Consider the following 18,898-nt stretch of genomic DNA (forward strand, 5'->3'; position numbering starts at 1 on the left):
ATCATGGGTGTGGATTTTTCAAACCCCTGACCAATGTAGTTAAATTGACCTAACTTTGTAGTTTAGACCAGGCCCTAATATAGGAACACAACTTCCCTGAATGACCATTAGCTATGTTGACAGAAGCACTCTATTGGTGTAGCTGCATTTTTAGTGAGGTTTTTTTTTGCTGACATAGCTATGTTGGCTCTGGCATGTGTGTGGTTCCCACCCGCTCCTGATTGCCATAGCTATCAGACCAAGGTTTGTAGTATAGATCTGGCCTTAGAGATAAACAATCAAAATCCATGGTCTCTTGCTGAAATTTGCACTTTTTTTTTAAAGTTAGTACAGAAAATGAAGATAAAACAACACTGGACATAAAACTGAATAACTTTCGCTGACCCAAGTTAAAAGTCACATAGGGAAAAATGCACGGAGGGAAACTTAGGAATTGTATATTTGTTAGCTGCACATAGCAATATATTCATAGATGTTTTTGGATACTCTGACCCTTGCACAAGTAGCAGAAATACCAAGACACTTTAAAAAATCATTTTTCTTTATAATTTTTACAAAACCCCAAAGAAAAGAGTAAAAGGAAGATAAGCAAAAAGATAAGTGAATACAGTAACACAGTCTACATTACAAGAGTTAAATACAAAATCATTCTCTTTAGACAATTAAGATCCATCCTTGCTATACATATAAAGACACCTTTGTTAAATAGAATGCCTCTGTTGGGTGGTACATTTAATAAAAATAAATTTGATTTGAAAAATATAAACATCTATTAAAAATATTTCTTTAAGAAATAATTTGTAAGAATAACAGCAATGCTTCCTTAAGTTGTCACATCAGAAGTATCACCTCATATTTTACTAGGTTCTACACTGTTCCATTTTGCAATTTAAGCCTTAAAAGTGCCAGTGTTTCCAATCTAACTAGTGCTTCAGAAGTGAGTTTGATATATAAAACAGATAGGAAGATGCAGTTTTTAGTTCTAGGTTTGGTATAGCCTTCAACATACTGTATATGAGAACATAGCAACATAGTTGAAGCAGAGAAACAGAAGTCATTTCATCACAGTGATATTTTCACCAAAAGCACAGAAGTGCAAGACATTTAAGATTACATACTGAATCCACAAAATATTTCAAACACAGAAGATCTTCCTTTCCTGTTGAGATATACTAGAAACATTAAAGGTTGGTAAACCCAAAACTTGACCTACTTTAAAAAAAAGTTTGAAAAGTCTATCTGGTTCCCATGCTCCTTTCATTCCCCACCACCAATTTTTAAATTCTTTAAAGCAAAAGACACCAATAGTTTTTGCAGTAGCATTCTATGAGCAACCCTACCTCAAGCCCCTGGGCACATGAAGGAAACCACTTCCAGTTTCAAGCTCCAAGTGTATGTCAGAGAGTAGGAGGGCTAAGCAGTTTTTTAAAATAGGAAAATACTTTAGTGTATGTTTGAACCATTTTTTGTTATGCTTTGTGAAAATGAAATTAAACAGCTTTGTAACAAAACACTGGCTCTCCGTACACATTGTCTTTTTCTTAGTTCTAGCTCATCAGCTTTCATCAGTGTCTTCTTTTATAGGTCTGTCTTGTCCTCATATTGGCACATACATGCAGCTCTCTGGCTATCCAGGTATGGTTTACATCCTAAATGTATAACTGCATCAAACAACAACTGAACAGTTGATTCACAGGCTGCAAGATACAAGGGGAGATGAAATCAGTATAAGATCATTTTAGAAGTACTTTTTACTGGAATATTGTAATAACTAAACATTACTCTTTTTTTCTTAAAGATTGTTTTCAACTTGCCAAAGCACAAATAGTGAACATAGCCTGATGAATGAATGTATGTATGATCATTTTCAACAACACGTCAAATCTTTTTCATATTTCAACTTCTGACAAAATTAACATTTATAGAGTAGATGCATTTTTTGTGGAAAATGCAATACAAATGTAATTGTAGTAATACAGCTTCGTGTTGCCCTTATTTATGTGAAAAAGCATTGAGTGTTATGCCTCTGGCTTTAATGGCAGATCTCTCACTAGTTCTGACAAATACTTCACTGCAGTCAAACTACTTTGAGGGCCTCCTCCTGCAAACATATTGCTCCTAATCAGACTAGTCATGGTACCAAGCAATGTGGCCCTGTTTTAGCACAGCACTTAACAATCTGGAGCTGTCAAATATTGCACATTTGCAGTACTGGATCCATGATCACAAAGTAGCATAGCATGCACTCCCACAGAAGTCAGATCAAAACATAGTATTGTTCTTTAAAGATAATTCCACCCTCTACTGCTGTTGCACAAAGCATTACTTTCCTCCCCTACTTAGGCCTGGTCTACACTGGGGTGTGGAGCTAAGTCGGTCTCAGTTACGCAACTTCAGCTATGAAAATAGCATAGCTGAAGTCGATGTACTTAGAGCTACTTACTGCAGTGTCTTCACTGCGGTAGGTCGACTGCTGACGCTCCCCCGTCCACTCCACCTACGCTTCTCGCTCCGGTGGAGTACCAGAGTTGACGGGAGAGCGGTTGATTTATCACGTCTTCACCAGGCACGATAAATCGACCCCCGCTGGATCAATCACTCTGGAGGTAAGTGTAGACATGCCCTTAAATTAAGGGCTGAGCCTCCTCCTATTGAAGTCCCTGCCAGAACTTCTGCTGCCTTCAATGGGAGTAAGATTGGTAACTAAGAGAATACTAAAAATAGCACCAATTCTAATATATAATATAATGCAAAATTTAAGAGGCTATTCTCTTGTCACAAGAGCAACAGCTATGCCACTGGATTCTGGAATGTGCGTTCCTGGCAAATAAATTCATTAGGAGTCTATAACCGACACCTCAATTATTTGGAAAGAGAACAGGAGTCTCCTTGGATTTTTCAGTAACTGGAGCCCACACTGTTAAGAGTAAAATTCAAACTTTAAAAGGAACATTTAGGCAAAGGATTAATGTTCACTACCTAAGAGATAACTGTATTTTATTTGTAAAAGGAAACAGTTCAGCATTTGCCTGCAATTTATTCTGTCACATGCAGCAGCAGGTTAAATCACATCCAATGCAACAAAAAATATTTTATTTGCAGTGCTGCAGCAATATATCAGATTATAGTAATTTTTATGAAGTGGTACTGCTGGTTTTCATGCGCATTAAAAGGGATCATGAAGTAAAAAGATACAAGGTTTAATATTTAGGCCAGTTCTTTTCATAGTCTCTCACTTTTGACTTCAGTCTAACAAAGATACAGGTCAGGGTAGTATTTTAGGGAATCTCGGTGTAGGAGGTGAAGAATATTAAGTTGTAGTTCTTTGCAGAGAATTTTTTCCTTCCTCTACCTTTTTTACTAGCTCTACATATGTAAAAGCCAGAAAATACATCTCACAGATCTCTTCTCTTAAAAAAAATAGGGAGGGAAAGTGAAATAACAGTAGTTTATTACTACTCCCAGGTTCAGATTCAATTAGTTTAGACTGGTGGTTCCCAAACTTGTTCCACCGCTTGTGCGCGGAAAGCCCCTGGCGGGCCGGGCCGGTTTGTTTACCTGCCACTTCCGCAGGTTTGGCCAATCATGGCTCCCTGTGGCTGCGGTTCACTGCTCCAGGCCACTGGGAGCTGCTGGAAGTGGCGCAGGCCAAGGGACATATTGGCCACTGCTTCCAGCAGCTCCCATTGGCTGCTGGAAGATCTGTTGGGAGAAGGAGAAGGGAGGCAAGCCAAGCCGCTGTTCCTACGAGTGAGTTCTTGAAAGTGTGTGTTTGTTTGCTGATTTGTTTTCAGTTTGCAGAGTCTAACAGGTGACAGTGTGTGGCAAGAGAAGCAGAGCTTTTGATCACACCTGAACCCTGATTGGGGGCAGAGCTTCCCTAATCAGCATGCCTATAAAGGCAGCCAGCCCGCCCAACAGCAAATGGATGAGAACAGGGGAGGGTGTGTTGCACCCCGACAGGTGCTTAGGAGAGAAGGCTACAACCGCTACACAGGCAGCAGTGGTAGTGACCTGAAGAATAGAATAGAATAGAAAATGAAAATGACTGGATGTGAAAGATGTGGTTTGTGTTATTCTGGAGAAGGTACCTGAAAGGTGCTTCATTTGTATGAAATGCCACCTGATAGCTCTGATGGAAGAGATGGGTCTGATGTTTGGAGATGCAACTAGAATCTATGGTTGAGTTATGAAAGAGATTTGAGCAGATGATGAAGGGAAGGAGAGAAGAGGCTGATGAGAAACATCAAGATTTTTCAGATGATTTTTCCTTGCTGATCCTCCCCTTCTTCTGTTTCTTGTAGGCTCTCTCTTGAAGATCAAAAAGCACAGGGGGACAAGGGAGAACTGCCAAAAGCCAAGCAGAATTGAACCTTGCAAAGGAAATTAAAACCAATAGCAATAGGTTATTTAGCCATACAAATAAAATGAACACAAAGAAAGACGACATGGGACTGCTAAGCACTGAGAATGGGGTAGAGATCAGACAATCTAGGTATGGCCCAACACTTAAATGAATGTTTTGCCTTAGTTTTTAATGAGAGTAATGAGGAGTCTGGGAACAGTGGTAGGGTGGCTAATGGGAAGGAGGATGGGGAACTGGAAATACCCACATCTGAGGTGGAAGCCGAACTCCAGCATTTTATGGGACCAAATCAGGGGAAGGGTGAATAATGTCCATTCATGAATGTTAAAGGAATGGACACATGAAATTGCGAATCCAATAGCACGGAATTTTAACAAATATAAAGAATTAAGAGGGTCAGACCCTATGACTGGAGAACTACAAATATAATACCTATATTTAAGGAAAAAGTGTGTGCGTGGGGGGAAAAATCCAGGAAACTGTAGGCAAGGTCATAAAATAAATTCTGAAAGAGAGAGCAGTTAAGCACATAAAGGTAAACTTGATTTTTTTTTTTTTTTTTTGAGAATAAAAGTGATTTTTCTAGACAAAGGAAATGCAGTAGATCTAATCTACCTGGATTTCAGTAAAGCATCTGATATAGTTCCACATGGGAAATTATTAGTTAAATTGAAGAAGATGGGGATTAATATAAGAATATTAATAAGAATCAAAAGATGGGTAAGGAACTGATTAAAGGGGAGGCTACAATTGGTCACACTGAAAGGTGAACTGTCAGGATGCAAGAAGGTTACTACTGGAGTTCCTCATTAATTGATCTTGGGACCAATCTTATTTAACATTTTTATTAATGACGTTGGCACAAAAAGTGGGGGTGGGCTGATAAAGTTTGCAGATGACCCAAAGTTGGGAGATACGGCCAATATGGAGGAAAACCAGAACATCATACAAGAAGATTTGGATATCTTTGAAAACTAGAGTAATAGAAATGGGATGAAATTTCATAGTGCAAAGTGCAAGGCCATGCATGCAGGGCCTAAGCAAGAATTCTTGTTATAAGCTGAGGACCTATCAGTTAGAAGTGACAGAGGCAGAGAAAGCCCTAGGTGCATTAGTCGATCCAGGATGACAATGTGATGTGGTTGGAGGCTGATACAGTCCTAGGATGCATCAGGTGAGGTATTTCCAGTCGACACAGGGAAGTGTTATTACCATTATACATTGTTTACAAGACTGAACTTGATAAATTCATAGAGGGGGTGATATGATCAGATTGTCTACAATGGCTTATGGCCCACCCACAACTGCTATTAGCAAATATCTCCAATGACCAGAGATTGGACACTAATTGGGGAGGGCCCTGAGTTACTACAGAGAATTTTTCCAAGTATGTGTGTGTCTGGCTCTCGCCACGCTGTTGTGGTCTAACTCCATTATACTCAGACTTCAGTAGTTCAGGAGCCAAATTAGCAATCAACATTATCCAAAAGACACACAGTAGTGTGAATTCATTGTTTCATTTACTAGATATATACACATAATAGTCCCTTCTGGCCTTAAAGTAATATTTGGTCAGTCATTTTGCTTTGAGAATTTTTTATATATCTATATCAGTTAGACCAGTGACACTCCGACTGAATTTATATAAAAAAATTCTCAGAGCAAAATGACTGACCAAATATTACTCATTACTCAATTGTAGTTGATAAAAACAAACAAAAACACAGTAAACCATCCTGATGGTTAATAATTAAATCAGTGTTTTAATATCATGTGCTGCAAAGCCGCAGGGGACACTGCTGCTTCAGTCTGAGTATCACTTGTCTAACCGATAGCTATATTTGGGATTGGGAAGGAATTTTCCCAGCCGTTCAGATTGGCAGAGATCCTAGGGGTATTTTGCCTTCCTCTGCAGCATGGGGCAGCAAGATGTCTTGCTGGTTTGAATTAGAGAAAATGGCAGATTCTTTGTAACTTGAAGTCTTTAACTCAAGACTTGAGTAACTCAGCCCAAGGTTATGGGCCTACTGCAGGAGTGGGTGGGTGGGGATCTGTGACCTGAGGTTGTAGGACATCAGACTAGATGATCATGATAGTCCCTTCTGGGCTTAAAGTCCATGAGTCTGAGTCTTTATACAACTTCAGTAAAAGATCAACTCAATATAACTTGCATGCTATTTTTCTGCCTTACCCTGTACGCTCTCTGATATTCCTAGTGTTTTCTGTACTTCTCTGCAGATCTTGGAGAGACAATACTGAAACTGTTCATCACAATCATTTTTTCTATTGCCACAGGTATCATAGCATCTGTCATGTTGATTACAGCACTTTGTCATCGAAGGGATACCAATGTCAAACTGAAAAGGAAAAAAATCAAGGTTGGTATTCCAGCCAACAAGATAATTTTATTGCATCGGGATTGGTAAAAATTGCCTGCCTTCTACGCACACTGTTGAATCAATCTGGTTGATGAAGTTATTTAAAAAAAAAAAAAACAAAAAAAAATATTACCTGCTACTGCAAATACCAAACAAAATGTTACTGGCATGGACAGTGAGAGAGGACCTGAATCCAGGATTCTCCCATCATTAGGTCAACCCAATATTATTGGTTTTAAATCAGAAAATATTCTATTTCATCCACTGCAGGTCTTAGATCTTTTGCCGGGGGGAGGGAGGTGGATATCTTGTTGAATGATCATTCATTTAATATCATTCCTGTAATATTCTAGAGTACTGAAGAAAAATGTTTATATTAGCAAACATCCAGTTACTAGTCTATTACTGGGGCCCTATCAAATTCACAGCAATGAAAAACGTGTCACAGAGCATGAAATCTGGTCTCCCCCCGGAAATCTGTTCTTTTGTGTACTTTTACCCTATACTATGCAGATGTCACCGGAATGTCTCAAACTGGGGGTCCTGACCCAAAAGAGGATTACGGGGGGTTGCAGAATTATTGTAGGGGGTTTGAGGTATTGCCACCCCTACTTCTGCGCTGCCTTCAGAGCTGGGTGGCTAGAGAGCGGCAGCTGCTGGCCAGGTGCCCAGCTCCGAAGACACCAGCCTGCCAGCAGCAGCACAGAATATCATACCAGGCCATCCTTACTCCTGCGCAGTTGCTGGCGGTGGTGCTACCTTCAGAGCTGGGCTCCCAGCCAGCAGACGCTGCTCTCCAGCTGCCCCGCTCTGAAGGCAGCGCCGCCACCAACAGCTGCACAGAAGTAAAGGGGGCAATACCATGACCCTGCTACAATAAGCCTGTGATTTCCCCCAGCACACACACAGCCCCCTTTTGGGTCAGGACCCCTACAGTTACAACACTGTGAAATTTCAGATTTAAACATCTGAAATCATGAAACTTGCCTTTAAAAAAAAAAATCCTATGACTATGAAATTGACCAAAATAGATTGTTAATTTGGTAGGGCCCTATCTATTACTAGTAGTGACTAATTTTTTCTCCCATGTAATATTGCAGAAATTCAGCCACAAACTAAGAAAAACATGAATATTTCGTTTAGGAAATCTAATCACACAATATACAACCATAAATATCTTCCCCATGTAGGTACTTAGAGATCATGATCAAGTCACCTCTTAGCTTTCTCTGGATAAACTAAATAGATTGAGCTTCTTAATTATCTCAGGTTTCAGAGTAGCAGCTGTGTTAGTCTGTATTCGCAAAAAGAAAAGGAGTACTTGTGGCACCTTAGAGACTAACCAATTTATTTGGGCATAAGCTTTCATGAGCTACAGCTCCCTTCATCGGATGTAGCTCACGAAAGCTTATGTTCAAATAAATTTGTTAGTCTCTGAGGTGCCACAAGTACTCTTTTTCTTTTTAACCATCTCGCTGTCTCACTATAGAGCAAACTGTCCACACTTTGTATCATTCTTGTAGCTCTTTTCTGAACCTTTTCCAATTTTTCAGCACCAGGGCAGGAAGCTGAAGATAGACCAGTTCAGACTAGAAAATAGGTGCACACTTTTAAGTGAGAATAATTTAGCAAACAGTGCGGCTTATATACAGATATAATAGATTCTCCATCACTTGAAGTCTTTAAATCAAGACTGGATATTTTTCTGAAAGATCTGCTACAACTCAAATAAAAGTTATGGGCTTCCTACAGAAATTAATGGGTGAGATTCTTTGGCTTCTTTTAGTCTGACCACTTGCATAATGATCATAATGGTCCCTTCTGGCCTTATAAATATGATGCACATTTCTATGTTTAGAATGGAAGTGTAAAACTAGCACACTTCTTTTTGAAGTAGATTGCTCACACCCATTTTTAAATGTGAAAGTCCAAGTAAATATGAAAAAATAAAATGCATGAAGGAACGATTTACATGAACTCCAAATAGCGGGGATCCGCATCCATTTGGTGGTGAAAGCTTATACCCATAACGTGGAAGAGGCTTCGACCCTGTAAAAAAGGAATTTTAAAAGCATTGAGTACAGATCTTTTGCTTCAAGCTACTGCACAGACCCCCTATTTTACTGCTTAAAATAATATAGGCCAAAATTTTCAAAACTATATGCTTAACACTAGGCATTTAAATCCGTATTTAGGCACCTGAATATTCAAAGCTCCCACCACGCTGCAAGTCAGGGGGAGCTACAGGTATTAAGTACTTCTTAATATTTTATTTACTTATTTGGTTTGATTTTAGCTATCCAAATTCAAAACATCAAGCCTACAAAGAATATATTAGGTAAGGCAGAAGTGTACTATATGCAGGGAGAACTAAAAAGCAGAAAAACAAGTTTAGTAAACTTACCAAGACTTCTACATACTTTTCTTATCTATAATCCAAGACACTGCTCTTAATTTTCATTTTAGACATCAGAACTACTAACTGGAGTGAACATGATACAGAAATATTGTTGCTTATTTCTGTACAACTACAACATTGATTGATTCTGTGTGAGCAGGGCTTCCTTGATATTTTAGAAAGCATGCAAAGGGGAAATGCCATGAAATTACTGTGATACCCTACACTAGAATAAGGAGAAATATGGAATTTTTAAAGAATAAGCTAAACTGCTTTTGGCATCTGAGACCAAACTGAAGGAAGCATTCTACGGAAGGGAGCGTATGGGAGAGGGTATATGTAGAAGTTGGAGGCTAGAAAGCAATGCATGATGTCACTGCTACTCCTAAAGCAGAGAGAGGCATCACAGAAAAACTGCATGTACATACAAATTGCTAGAATGCATTTAGTGTAAGGAAGAAATTTCAGATGGGACTTTATACTATCCCAATTGAAAAGGGCTTATTCAGTGAATCCTCCATTTTTAACATTTTCATATGTCTTGAGGTTATAAATAGTTTTGTGATTTTTTTTTTTAAAAAGTCCCTGACTGAAGTGTCTTACATATGCTAAATAGATTCTAGCAATGACAAATAAGAGGGGCAGAGGAAAGTAAAATCCCCACACATTACACCTAATTAAATGTGCAGTGTCCTAGCTGGAGGAAAAGAATCCGTCTTGACCCTTCCAGGCAAAATATTTATGCCCAATGACATAAAATTAAATTAGTTGGTTTTACCAGTGCAAATAGCATGTGTTAACTTAATAGGTATTAAGCCAAAGCTCAAGTTTCACTGCAATCATGTTCTAAGTTTTTCATTAAATTTCTGGCAACTGTGTGTTTGTTAAATTGAGTAACTTCTCTACAGTAACTTAAATAGGTCCTCTTTTTACTATTGAATTTGGACTAGCAATTCTGATGGAAGTTTCAGGGAACATTATTTTTCATATATAAAAGTCTGAAAAACAACATATCCTAGTACAGCCAATAACCATTCTACGCTTAACTGTTATTCCCTTAAGTGCCCAATACTTCTGTAATAAAGACCCTTGAAATGATGAAAGTACTAAATTACACCTGTGGCAACTAACTACAGTGAGAAGAGAGTGGTCACTTTGAAGAGTATTCAGAACAGTTTTATTACTACTAAGATACAGCAAGTTAGAGTTGCTACAGACAAAAACATTGGACACTGTCATGAAAGTTAACAAAAAATCACTGGGCAACCAAAAATCCTGTGTCAGACTTATGAGTACAATGTAGACACTATACATTATCTCCAAGATAAGGAAACTAAACCCTGTAATACAGAAGACTACTTAACCCTATTTTTAACATACACTTTTTTAAAAGTTCCAGACAAGATATTAATGATGTCAGGCTGCCACAGATATCAGTTATCAAAATAACTGTAGAAACTGACAGTTTTTGTTCTTTTCTGGGTTTGATGGTGGCAGAGACAGAAATCTTTATATGACGGTACATTAGGGCAAGAGAAATTCCTAAACCAAAAGCCTCAGATGACGTCAGGGTTCAGAATGCATTAATCCTAACCAGATGTTCAACATTTTACCTGGAAACTGATCTGTTGCCCCTAGAAATGGACCCAAGCCAGGGCATGAGGGCATCTGGAACTGAACTCCCTCAGAGTTCAGCGAGAGTTTTTAGAGCCAGATCTAGTTTTCGTTGCCATCAGTTAGTATGTTTTTGGAAAGCGATCCGCTGCAAAGTTTGGCTCCAACCCTCTCCCAAAATCCAGGCCCACCTCTGCTGGGAGCTCAGCGCCTCCCTCCCCCGAGCCGGGCGTTTGGTAGGAGGTTATGACTTGTTATTACCATCGCTGCATTTATACAGACACAGGCCGTCCTCTCCTCCCAGGAGATCCAGAGCCGCGTTCAGGTACATGTCTATCTTGTGCACCCCGTTCCGGATGGTCTTGAGGGTCATCCTCCAGTCCGGGGTCTGGGGCTCCTGCTGGCACTGACCCAGCAAGCCACAGGCCAGAAGCAGCAGGGCGCAGGCCATTACCTGCGCAGAAGGTCCCGCGGCTCGGGCTCGGGCTCTGGGACCGCCGCCGCCAGGGAGTCCGCGCTGGGCTGGCCGGGGCGCTCGCTATGGCCCCGCGGCCGGCTGCATGCCGCGCGCACCTTGGGGACGACCCGCGCGCCTCACCTGCCCGCAGCCCGGGCCTCCCCCGCTTGCCCCGGCCGCGGAACTTCCACCATCCCGTGCAACTTCAGCACCGCTCCGCCGCGCCGGGCCCCGCCTCCGCCAGCCTGGCCGGGCGCGGGGCGGGGCGGGGCTCTCCCTGCCGGGAAGGGAGGCGGGCGCTGGGCGGAGGAGCCTGAGTTCGGAGCGCGGCTTTTCTGCGGCGCGTGCCCTGGCTCTGGCGCTCCACAGCTCGCCAGCCCCTGCAGGGGATGTGGGGGCTCTTCTGCCCCGCGCTGCGCGCGGCTGGCTCGGCTCCACAATTTCCACGGCCTGACCTGCGTGCTGCCCGTGGGGACTGTAGACTACGGAAGGACTTTGCACTTTGCTGTCCTGTCTTCCATTTAAAGCTTTCCAACGTTACAGAGCTATAAAGCCCCATTTCACAGATGCTAATGAATTAAACACAAAACTATTTTAAATAATAAATGAAACACTTAGCCCCTTGTCTGCAGATCTCAAAGCACTTCACATATTGTGAGTTAGGTCAGACGAGTTGTGATGGGTTAGGCCTGGATCCTGAAAATACATGTGCTTAATTAACTACAGTTAACAGTGCCATTAACTTCAATGGGACTACTGGTAGTAAAGTGTTAAGCACGTTTAAGCCTGTGCAGGAGTTGGGATCTATTACAAAGAATGTGTACCAGGCTTTTCAGTTCCTAGATAATTTGTTTGTAACTTGCTCTGCAGTTTTGAGATCTTTGTGAGGGTTTCTCCCCATTATATAAATAAATCTTTGGGTTAAACTAAAGCCAAGCTAAAGCTAAATTCTGAAATATTTGCCTTCTTCAAATATATTCTGCTATAGAAAACAACTTGTGGTTCAAAATAAGTTAAGAAGCAGCTTAGGTCATAAAGGTTTTTGTAGCATTTATATAGTATTCCTGATTTGATTTGCTGTGCAAGAATTGTGGAACCATGAATAGTACAAGATATGCCCTTGAGGTAGATTCCCTCTCCAGTGAAATGTAGTCATTTAACAAAAAATCCTCATCTGCATTAATAATATGGGGAAGATATGGACTTCATATATTCCTTATATAGTACATTCTATTTTGTTTGGAAAGGGGTTAAAAACTGTAGAGCTTCACAATAAGTAAGACTTAATCTATTCCATATTATGTTTTAAGAAGTCATTTGGGGGTGGGGAGCAGCTTTTCCGCCTGAGTTTGTAATGTCTGTTTCAAGAACAGATTATTTTGAAATGATATGGATTCAAAATAAGATAGGTAAAGAACTGGGAGAGTTCCTTTTGTGAGCTGACCACATGAGAGACAGTGGCTTTGGGTGACATTAGTAGAAAGTGGTAATGTCAAATCTTTGGTGTTTTTGTGGGTTAGCAAAGACCATTTGTTAGGGCTGGCTGAATTTACAATCTTTTTGAAATGTTTTGATTGGATGGTGGAGGAAATGACAGTCACATGTTTTGCAGGAAAATGGTCCAGTTTTCCAATCAGCTATATCACTTATACATTGAGTGCAGTGGGAGAAAGAACAAGCCCGGAGACCTGACAAATCAGTAAACCTTAGTATTTCATCAGTTGGACTCCTCTGAGCAAACACTACTTCCAAAACCAGAGGTACTATGTTTTGGGCAAATCATAATTACCTTATTCACTTGAAGTCAATGGGATTGCTTGTGCGTATATGCCTAGCAAGATTTGGCCGTTTATATCTTAAGTATACTGATTCAGAACATAGTGAATGAATTTATATATATTTAATTTCTGCAATACAATCCAGTATTTTATTTCATGGCATTGTTAAATGTGATTGGAGAGTAATCTTGCAACAATTACTCATGCGAGTGATCCTACTCCAGTGATAGAATCACTTGTGTGAGACAGGGCTGTAGGACTGGGCCGTAATGAAAAGGCAGAATGATGGTAAAACTATTAAATATGAAGAGCCCACTCCTATTTTGCTGAGGAGAACATGTAGGCCCAGGTAAATTCACCTGCAAAACACATTTTGGAGTTTCTGGAAATTAAGTTTGTAAACAAATAAAAATCCTAAGTACTACTTACATGAGCTCAACTAGGATTGTGGTGAGAGTTTTTTCATTCTGGCAAAGAGACCTTCATTTTTGGATGTACCAACCCCCTCAAAATGTAGTGCTTTTGAAATGTCAGGACAGAATTAACAATTAATCAGAGCAGAAAGCTGGTTAATGACACTGCTGTCCTGCTCCCAGGTAAGGTCAGGAAGCAGAGCAGGAAGATCTATCCAGGCAAGAGGCCCATGCACCAGGCATTTTATTGTTTCATTTCTCTACCCAAGGATATAAAATGATTACTTTCAAGTAAGTACCAACAGAAACACAGGAGCAAGTGACTGGCACTGGGTAAAGCAAGTTGAAAGAGAAGGGGGGAGCTCTTATCCCACCTGTCAAAGAGGAAGGAAGTACCCTCCTTGACCTTATTTTGCAGGGAGGGATATCTCAGTGGTTTGAGCATTGGCTTGCTAAACCCAGAGTTGTGAGTTCAATCCTTGAGGGGGCCATTTAGGGATCTGGGGCAAAAATTGGGGATTGGTCCTGCGTTGAGCAGGGGGTTGGACTAGATGACCTCCTGAGGTCCCTTCCAACCCTGATATTCTAAGGCTCTCCCGGTGTTCAATGAACCAAGGCCCCCATTCAGGAAAGCACTTCAGACTGGATCCACAAATCTCCCACTTTTAAGATCCCACTGTGATCCATGAAGCTCCTGCTCAGCTGATGCGTAACCCTGTTAGTTCCTGAATTCACTCGTCGCTTACATTTTCCCCGTACAAATTTCCTAGACAAGTGTTGTACCTCGTCACACTTGTTCTGTTGCCTCAGTGCTAATGCCTATTGTCCTGTCCTCTCGCCCCCCCATCCCCAAGCTGGTCCTCAAACCAGGTGGAGATAGGCTTACCCTGCTTATCTCACCTGCTGGGCTGGCCTGATAGGTGTTTTCAGAGGGTGCCGAGCGCTACACAAAACAGTGGTGGGGAAAGAGATTTCCCCCCCAATCTTTGGCCGAATGGCTAGGTTACTCATCTCAGAGGTAGAAGATCCTGGTTTCATTCCCCTCATGTCCTGATGAGATGGGATTTAAACAGGGCTCCCCCACCTTTCAGGTGACTGCTCTAACCATTGGACTATGGGATATTCTGAGGTGGGTTTTTCTCAATCTTTCTTGTTTAAACGATTCTTTAATTGAATAATTAAATAATTGGAGCAGAGATAGAATGGCTTTGTAGCTCAGGGGTGAGGGCACTGGAGAGGTGGGACTCCCCTGTTCAAATCCTTTCTTTTCATGAGGTAGAGGGGAGAATTGAACAGGGGTACGCCCACATCCCAGGTGAGTGCTCTAACCACTAAGACTAAAGGTTATATGGGGTCCTGCTAGACATTTTGTGTGGAGCTAGGCAGGTGCCTAAGCCATTCTTTCAAGAAACAACTGAAGTACTTAAGCCACCTGACTCCAGGAGAGGTGTTCCTGGTTGTGGATCATAAGCAGAGATTGGTGGTGATGAGGGGGCTCCTCCCCCCAAACCCAGATTTAGGCACCAAACTCCTTGTGAAGAGCAGGGTTTAGGACACATACCTCTTGTTGGCAGCTTCCTGCATGGTGTGTTGACTTTTGTGGAGCCCATTCTCAGGTGTTTACCTTTCCCCCTATTGTATAGGGAGTGCTTAACTCAGGCTTTGTGATTTTTCAAGGCTCTTAAAAGTTACATGTTGCAACCCTCATCACTGAAATGCCTATGTCTCTTTTTGGATCTGGGTCAAAGCCCCTTTATGGATCTGGGCCTTCCCATATAGGATTTAACCACAGGCACCTCTTTAAATGCTTTGCTGAATAGAGATGCTTTCCTGAATTGGGAGCCAAATTAGGAAGAAGATAGGGAGCTGTACACCCCTTACTTTGACAATGTCCTTATGTGATGGAATGTACCCCTGTAGTCACACCCTAAACAGTGTTGTAGTAATCTTTGTACAAAGTATGCTTTTTGAGGCATCATTTGAAAATTCACAACTTGCTGATCAGTGATATCAGAGTAAAATGCATGTAGAAACATTATGTGCAAAGTTATGAACATAAGCTGAAATCATGACTGAGTGTGGCGAGAGACTAAACCAGTTTCTTAAAGACAAAGGGAAAACTAATGACCCCATCCAGGTATCAACAAAGTGGCCATCCTTTGGCAAGAAAGGGGGCAGGGACAAAGATCTGCATCTGAACAAAGGTCTCCTTCATTCATAGCATGAGGTCTCCTTCATCCACCAGACAACCTGTCTCTTGGTTCTCAGTGGAAATTGTTTTTCAAGGAAAGACTGAAACTATAAAAAGGAGGGGCAAAAATCTCAAGAGGTGCCCTCCCCTCTCTGTCCATCTCACTGTCCACACCTGAGAAGACAAAGTAAACAGCCATTGGACTTTAAGGGAGGGATCCTGACCTGAAATTTTGGACAGTAATACTGTTGGAAGCATGCGGTGAGAAACTTTCCTTTGGAGCTAGGCACTAAACATTTTTACCTTTATTTTCTTGTAACCATTTCTGACTTGGATGCCTCATTGCTTGTACTCACTTAAAATTTGTCTCTTTGGAGTTCATAAACCTGTTTCATTGTTTTATCTAATCCAGTGTGTTTAAATTAGTGTCCGGGTAACTCCATTTAAGGTGGTAAACTGGTGTATGTTGTTCCCTTAAAGGAATAATGGACTTAATATTTTTGGATTATCCAGGAGAGGGCTGGGCAGTACAAGACGGGTAGTGATCACTTCAACGGGTAGTGATCAATGGCTCCATATCTAGCTGGCAGCCGGTGTCAAGTGGAGTGCCCCAGGGGTCGGTCCTGGGGCCGGTTTTGTTCGATATCTTCATAAATGATCTGGAGGATGGTGTGGATTGCACTCTCAGCAAATTTGCAGATGATACTAAACTAGGAGGAGTGGTAGATACGCTGGAGGGCAGGGATAGGATACAGAGGGACCTAGACAAATTGGAGGATTGGGCCAAAAGAAATCTGATGAGGTTCAATAAGGATAAGTGCAGGGTCCTGCACTTAGGATGGAAGAACCCAGTGCACCGCTACAGACTAAGGACCGAATGGCTAGGCAGCAGTTCTGCGGAAAAGGACCTAGGGGTGACAGTGGACGAGAAGCTGGATATGAGTCAGCAGTGTGCCCTTGTTGCCAAGAAGGCCAATGGCATTTTGGGATGTATAAGTAGGGGCATAGCGAGCAGATAGGGGGACGTGATCGTCCCCCTCTATTCGATATTGGTGAGGCCTCATCTGGAGTACTCGCAAAAAGAAAAGGAGTACTTGTGGCACCTTAGAGACTAACCAATTTATTTGAGCATGAGCTTTCGTGAGCTACAGCTCACTTCATCAGATGTATACCGTGGAAACTGCAGCAGACTTTGTATACACACAGAGAATATGAAACAATACCTCCTCCCACCCCACTGTCCTGCTGGTAATAGCTTATCTAAAGTGATCAACAGGTGGGCCATTTCCAGCACAAATCCAGGTTTTCTCACCCTCCACCCCCCCACACACAAATTCACTCTCCTGCTGGTGCTAGCCCATCCAAAGTGACAACTCTTTACATAATCAAGTCGGGCTATTTCCTGCATAGATCCAGGTTTTCTCACATCCCCCCCACCCCCATACACACACAAACTCACTCTCCTGCTGGTAATAGCTCATCTAAACTGACCACTCTCCAAGTTTAAATCCAAGTTAAACCAGAACATCGGGGGGGGGGGGGGGGTAGGAAAAAACAAGAGGAAACAGGCTACCTTGCATAATGACTTAGCCACTCCCAGTCTCTATTTAAGCCTAAATTAATAGTATCCAATTTGCAAATGAATTCCAATTCAGCAGTTTCTCGCTGGAGTCTGGATTTGAAGTTTTTTTGTTTTAAGATAGCGACCTTCATGTCTGTGATTGCGTGACCAGAGAGATTGAAGTGTTCTCCGACTGGTTTATGAATGTTATAATTCTTGACATCTGATTTGTGTCCATTTATTCTTTTACGTAGAGACTGTCCAGTTTGACCAATGTACATGGCAGAGGGGCATTGCTGGCACATGATGGCATATATCACATTGGTGGATGTGCAGGTGAACGAGCCTCTGATAGTGTGGCTGATGTTATTAGGCCCTGTGATGGTGTCCCCTGAATAGATATGTGGGCACAATTGGCAACGGGCTTTGTTGCAAGGATAAGGTCCTGGGTTAGTGGTTCTGTTGTGTGGTATGTGGTTGTTGGTGAGTATTTGCTTCAGGGTGCGGGGCTGTCTGTAGGCAAGGACTGGCCTGTCTCCCAAGACTTGTGAGAGTGTTGGGTCATCCTTTAGGATAGGTTGTAGATCCTTAATAATGCGTTGGAGGGGTTTTAGTTGGGGGCTGAAGGTGACCGCTAGTGGCGTTCTGTTATTTTCTTTGTTAGGCCTGTCCTGTAGTAGGTAACTTCTGGGAACTCTTCTGGCTCTATCAATCTGTTTCTTTACTTCTGCAGGTGGGTATTGTAGTTGTAAGAAAGCTTGACAGAGATCTTGTAGGTGTTTGTCTCTGTCTGAGGGGTTGGAGCAAATGCGGTTGTATCGCAGAGCTTGGCTGTAGACGATGGATCGTGTGGTGTGGTCAGGGTGAAAGCTGGAGGCATGCAGGTAGGAATAGCGGTCAGTAGGTTTCTGGTATAGGGTGGTGTTTATGTGGCCATTGTTTATTAGCACTGTAGTGTCCAGGAAGTGGATCTCTTGTGTGGACTGGACCAGGCTGAGGTTGGTGGTGGGATGGAAATTGTTGAAATCATGGTGGAATTCCTCAAGGGCTTCTTTTCCATGGGTCCAGATGATGAAGATGTCATCAATATAGCGCAAGTAGAGTAGGGGCTTTAGGGGACGAGAGCTGAGGAAGCGTTGTTCTAAATCAGCCATAAAAATGTTGGCATACTGTGGGGCCATGCGGGTACCCATAGCAGTGCCGCTGATCTGAAGGTATACATTGGGGTTTTTTTGCGAATACAGACTAACACGGCTGTTCCTCTGAAATCTGGAGTACTGTGTCCAGTTTTGGGCCCCACACTACAAGAAGGATGTGGATAAATTGGAGAGAGTCCAGCGAAGGGCAACAAAAATTATTAGGGGTCTGGAACACATGACTTATGAGGAGAGGCTGAGGGAACTGGGATTGTTTAGTCTGCAGAAGAGAAGAATGAGGGGGGATTTGATAGCTGCTTTCAACTACTTGAGAGGTGGTTCCAGAGAGGATGGTTCTAGACTATTCTCAGTGGTAGAAGAGGACAGGACAAGGAGTAATGGTCTCAAGTTGCAGTGGGGGAGGTTTAGGTTGGATATTAGGAAAAACTTTTTCACTAGGAGGGTGGTGAAACACTGGAATGCGTTACCTAGGGAGGTGGTAGAATCTCCTTCCTTAGAAGTTTTTAAGGTCAGGCTTGACAAAGCCCTGGCTGGGATGATTTAATTGGGGATTGGTCCTGCTTTGAGCAGGGGGTTGGACTAGAT

The 18,898-nt window shown here is 42.0% G+C and overlaps 1 protein-coding gene across 2 annotated transcripts; it reads right to left on the minus strand.

The window, feature by feature from the left end:
* Window positions 1–346: 346 nt before the first annotated feature.
* PLA2G12A (phospholipase A2 group XIIA) lies at window positions 347–11,507 on the minus strand. 2 transcript variants are annotated; one of them, XM_048847614.2, is made up of 4 exons: window positions 11,018–11,484; window positions 8,717–8,793; window positions 6,558–6,723; window positions 347–1,697 (listed from the first exon to the last, which is right to left on the minus strand). In XM_048847614.2, exons 1-4 carry the CDS (start codon window positions 11,205–11,207, stop codon window positions 1,579–1,581), a joined length of 552 nt encoding a protein of 183 aa, XP_048703571.1. In that variant the 5' UTR covers window positions 11,208–11,484; the 3' UTR covers window positions 347–1,578. The 2 variants fall into 2 exon arrangements, with proteins under 2 accessions (XP_048703571.1, XP_074983676.1); XM_075127575.1 differs by lacking the exon at window positions 347–1,697 and adding an exon at window positions 1,704–4,373 and having other exon boundaries at window positions 11,018–11,507.
* Window positions 11,508–18,898: the final 7,391 nt, after the last annotated feature.

This window comes from Caretta caretta, chromosome 4 (genome assembly GCF_965140235.1).
Source record: "Caretta caretta isolate rCarCar2 chromosome 4, rCarCar1.hap1, whole genome shotgun sequence".
Classification (NCBI taxonomy): Eukaryota; Metazoa; Chordata; order Testudines; family Cheloniidae; genus Caretta; species Caretta caretta.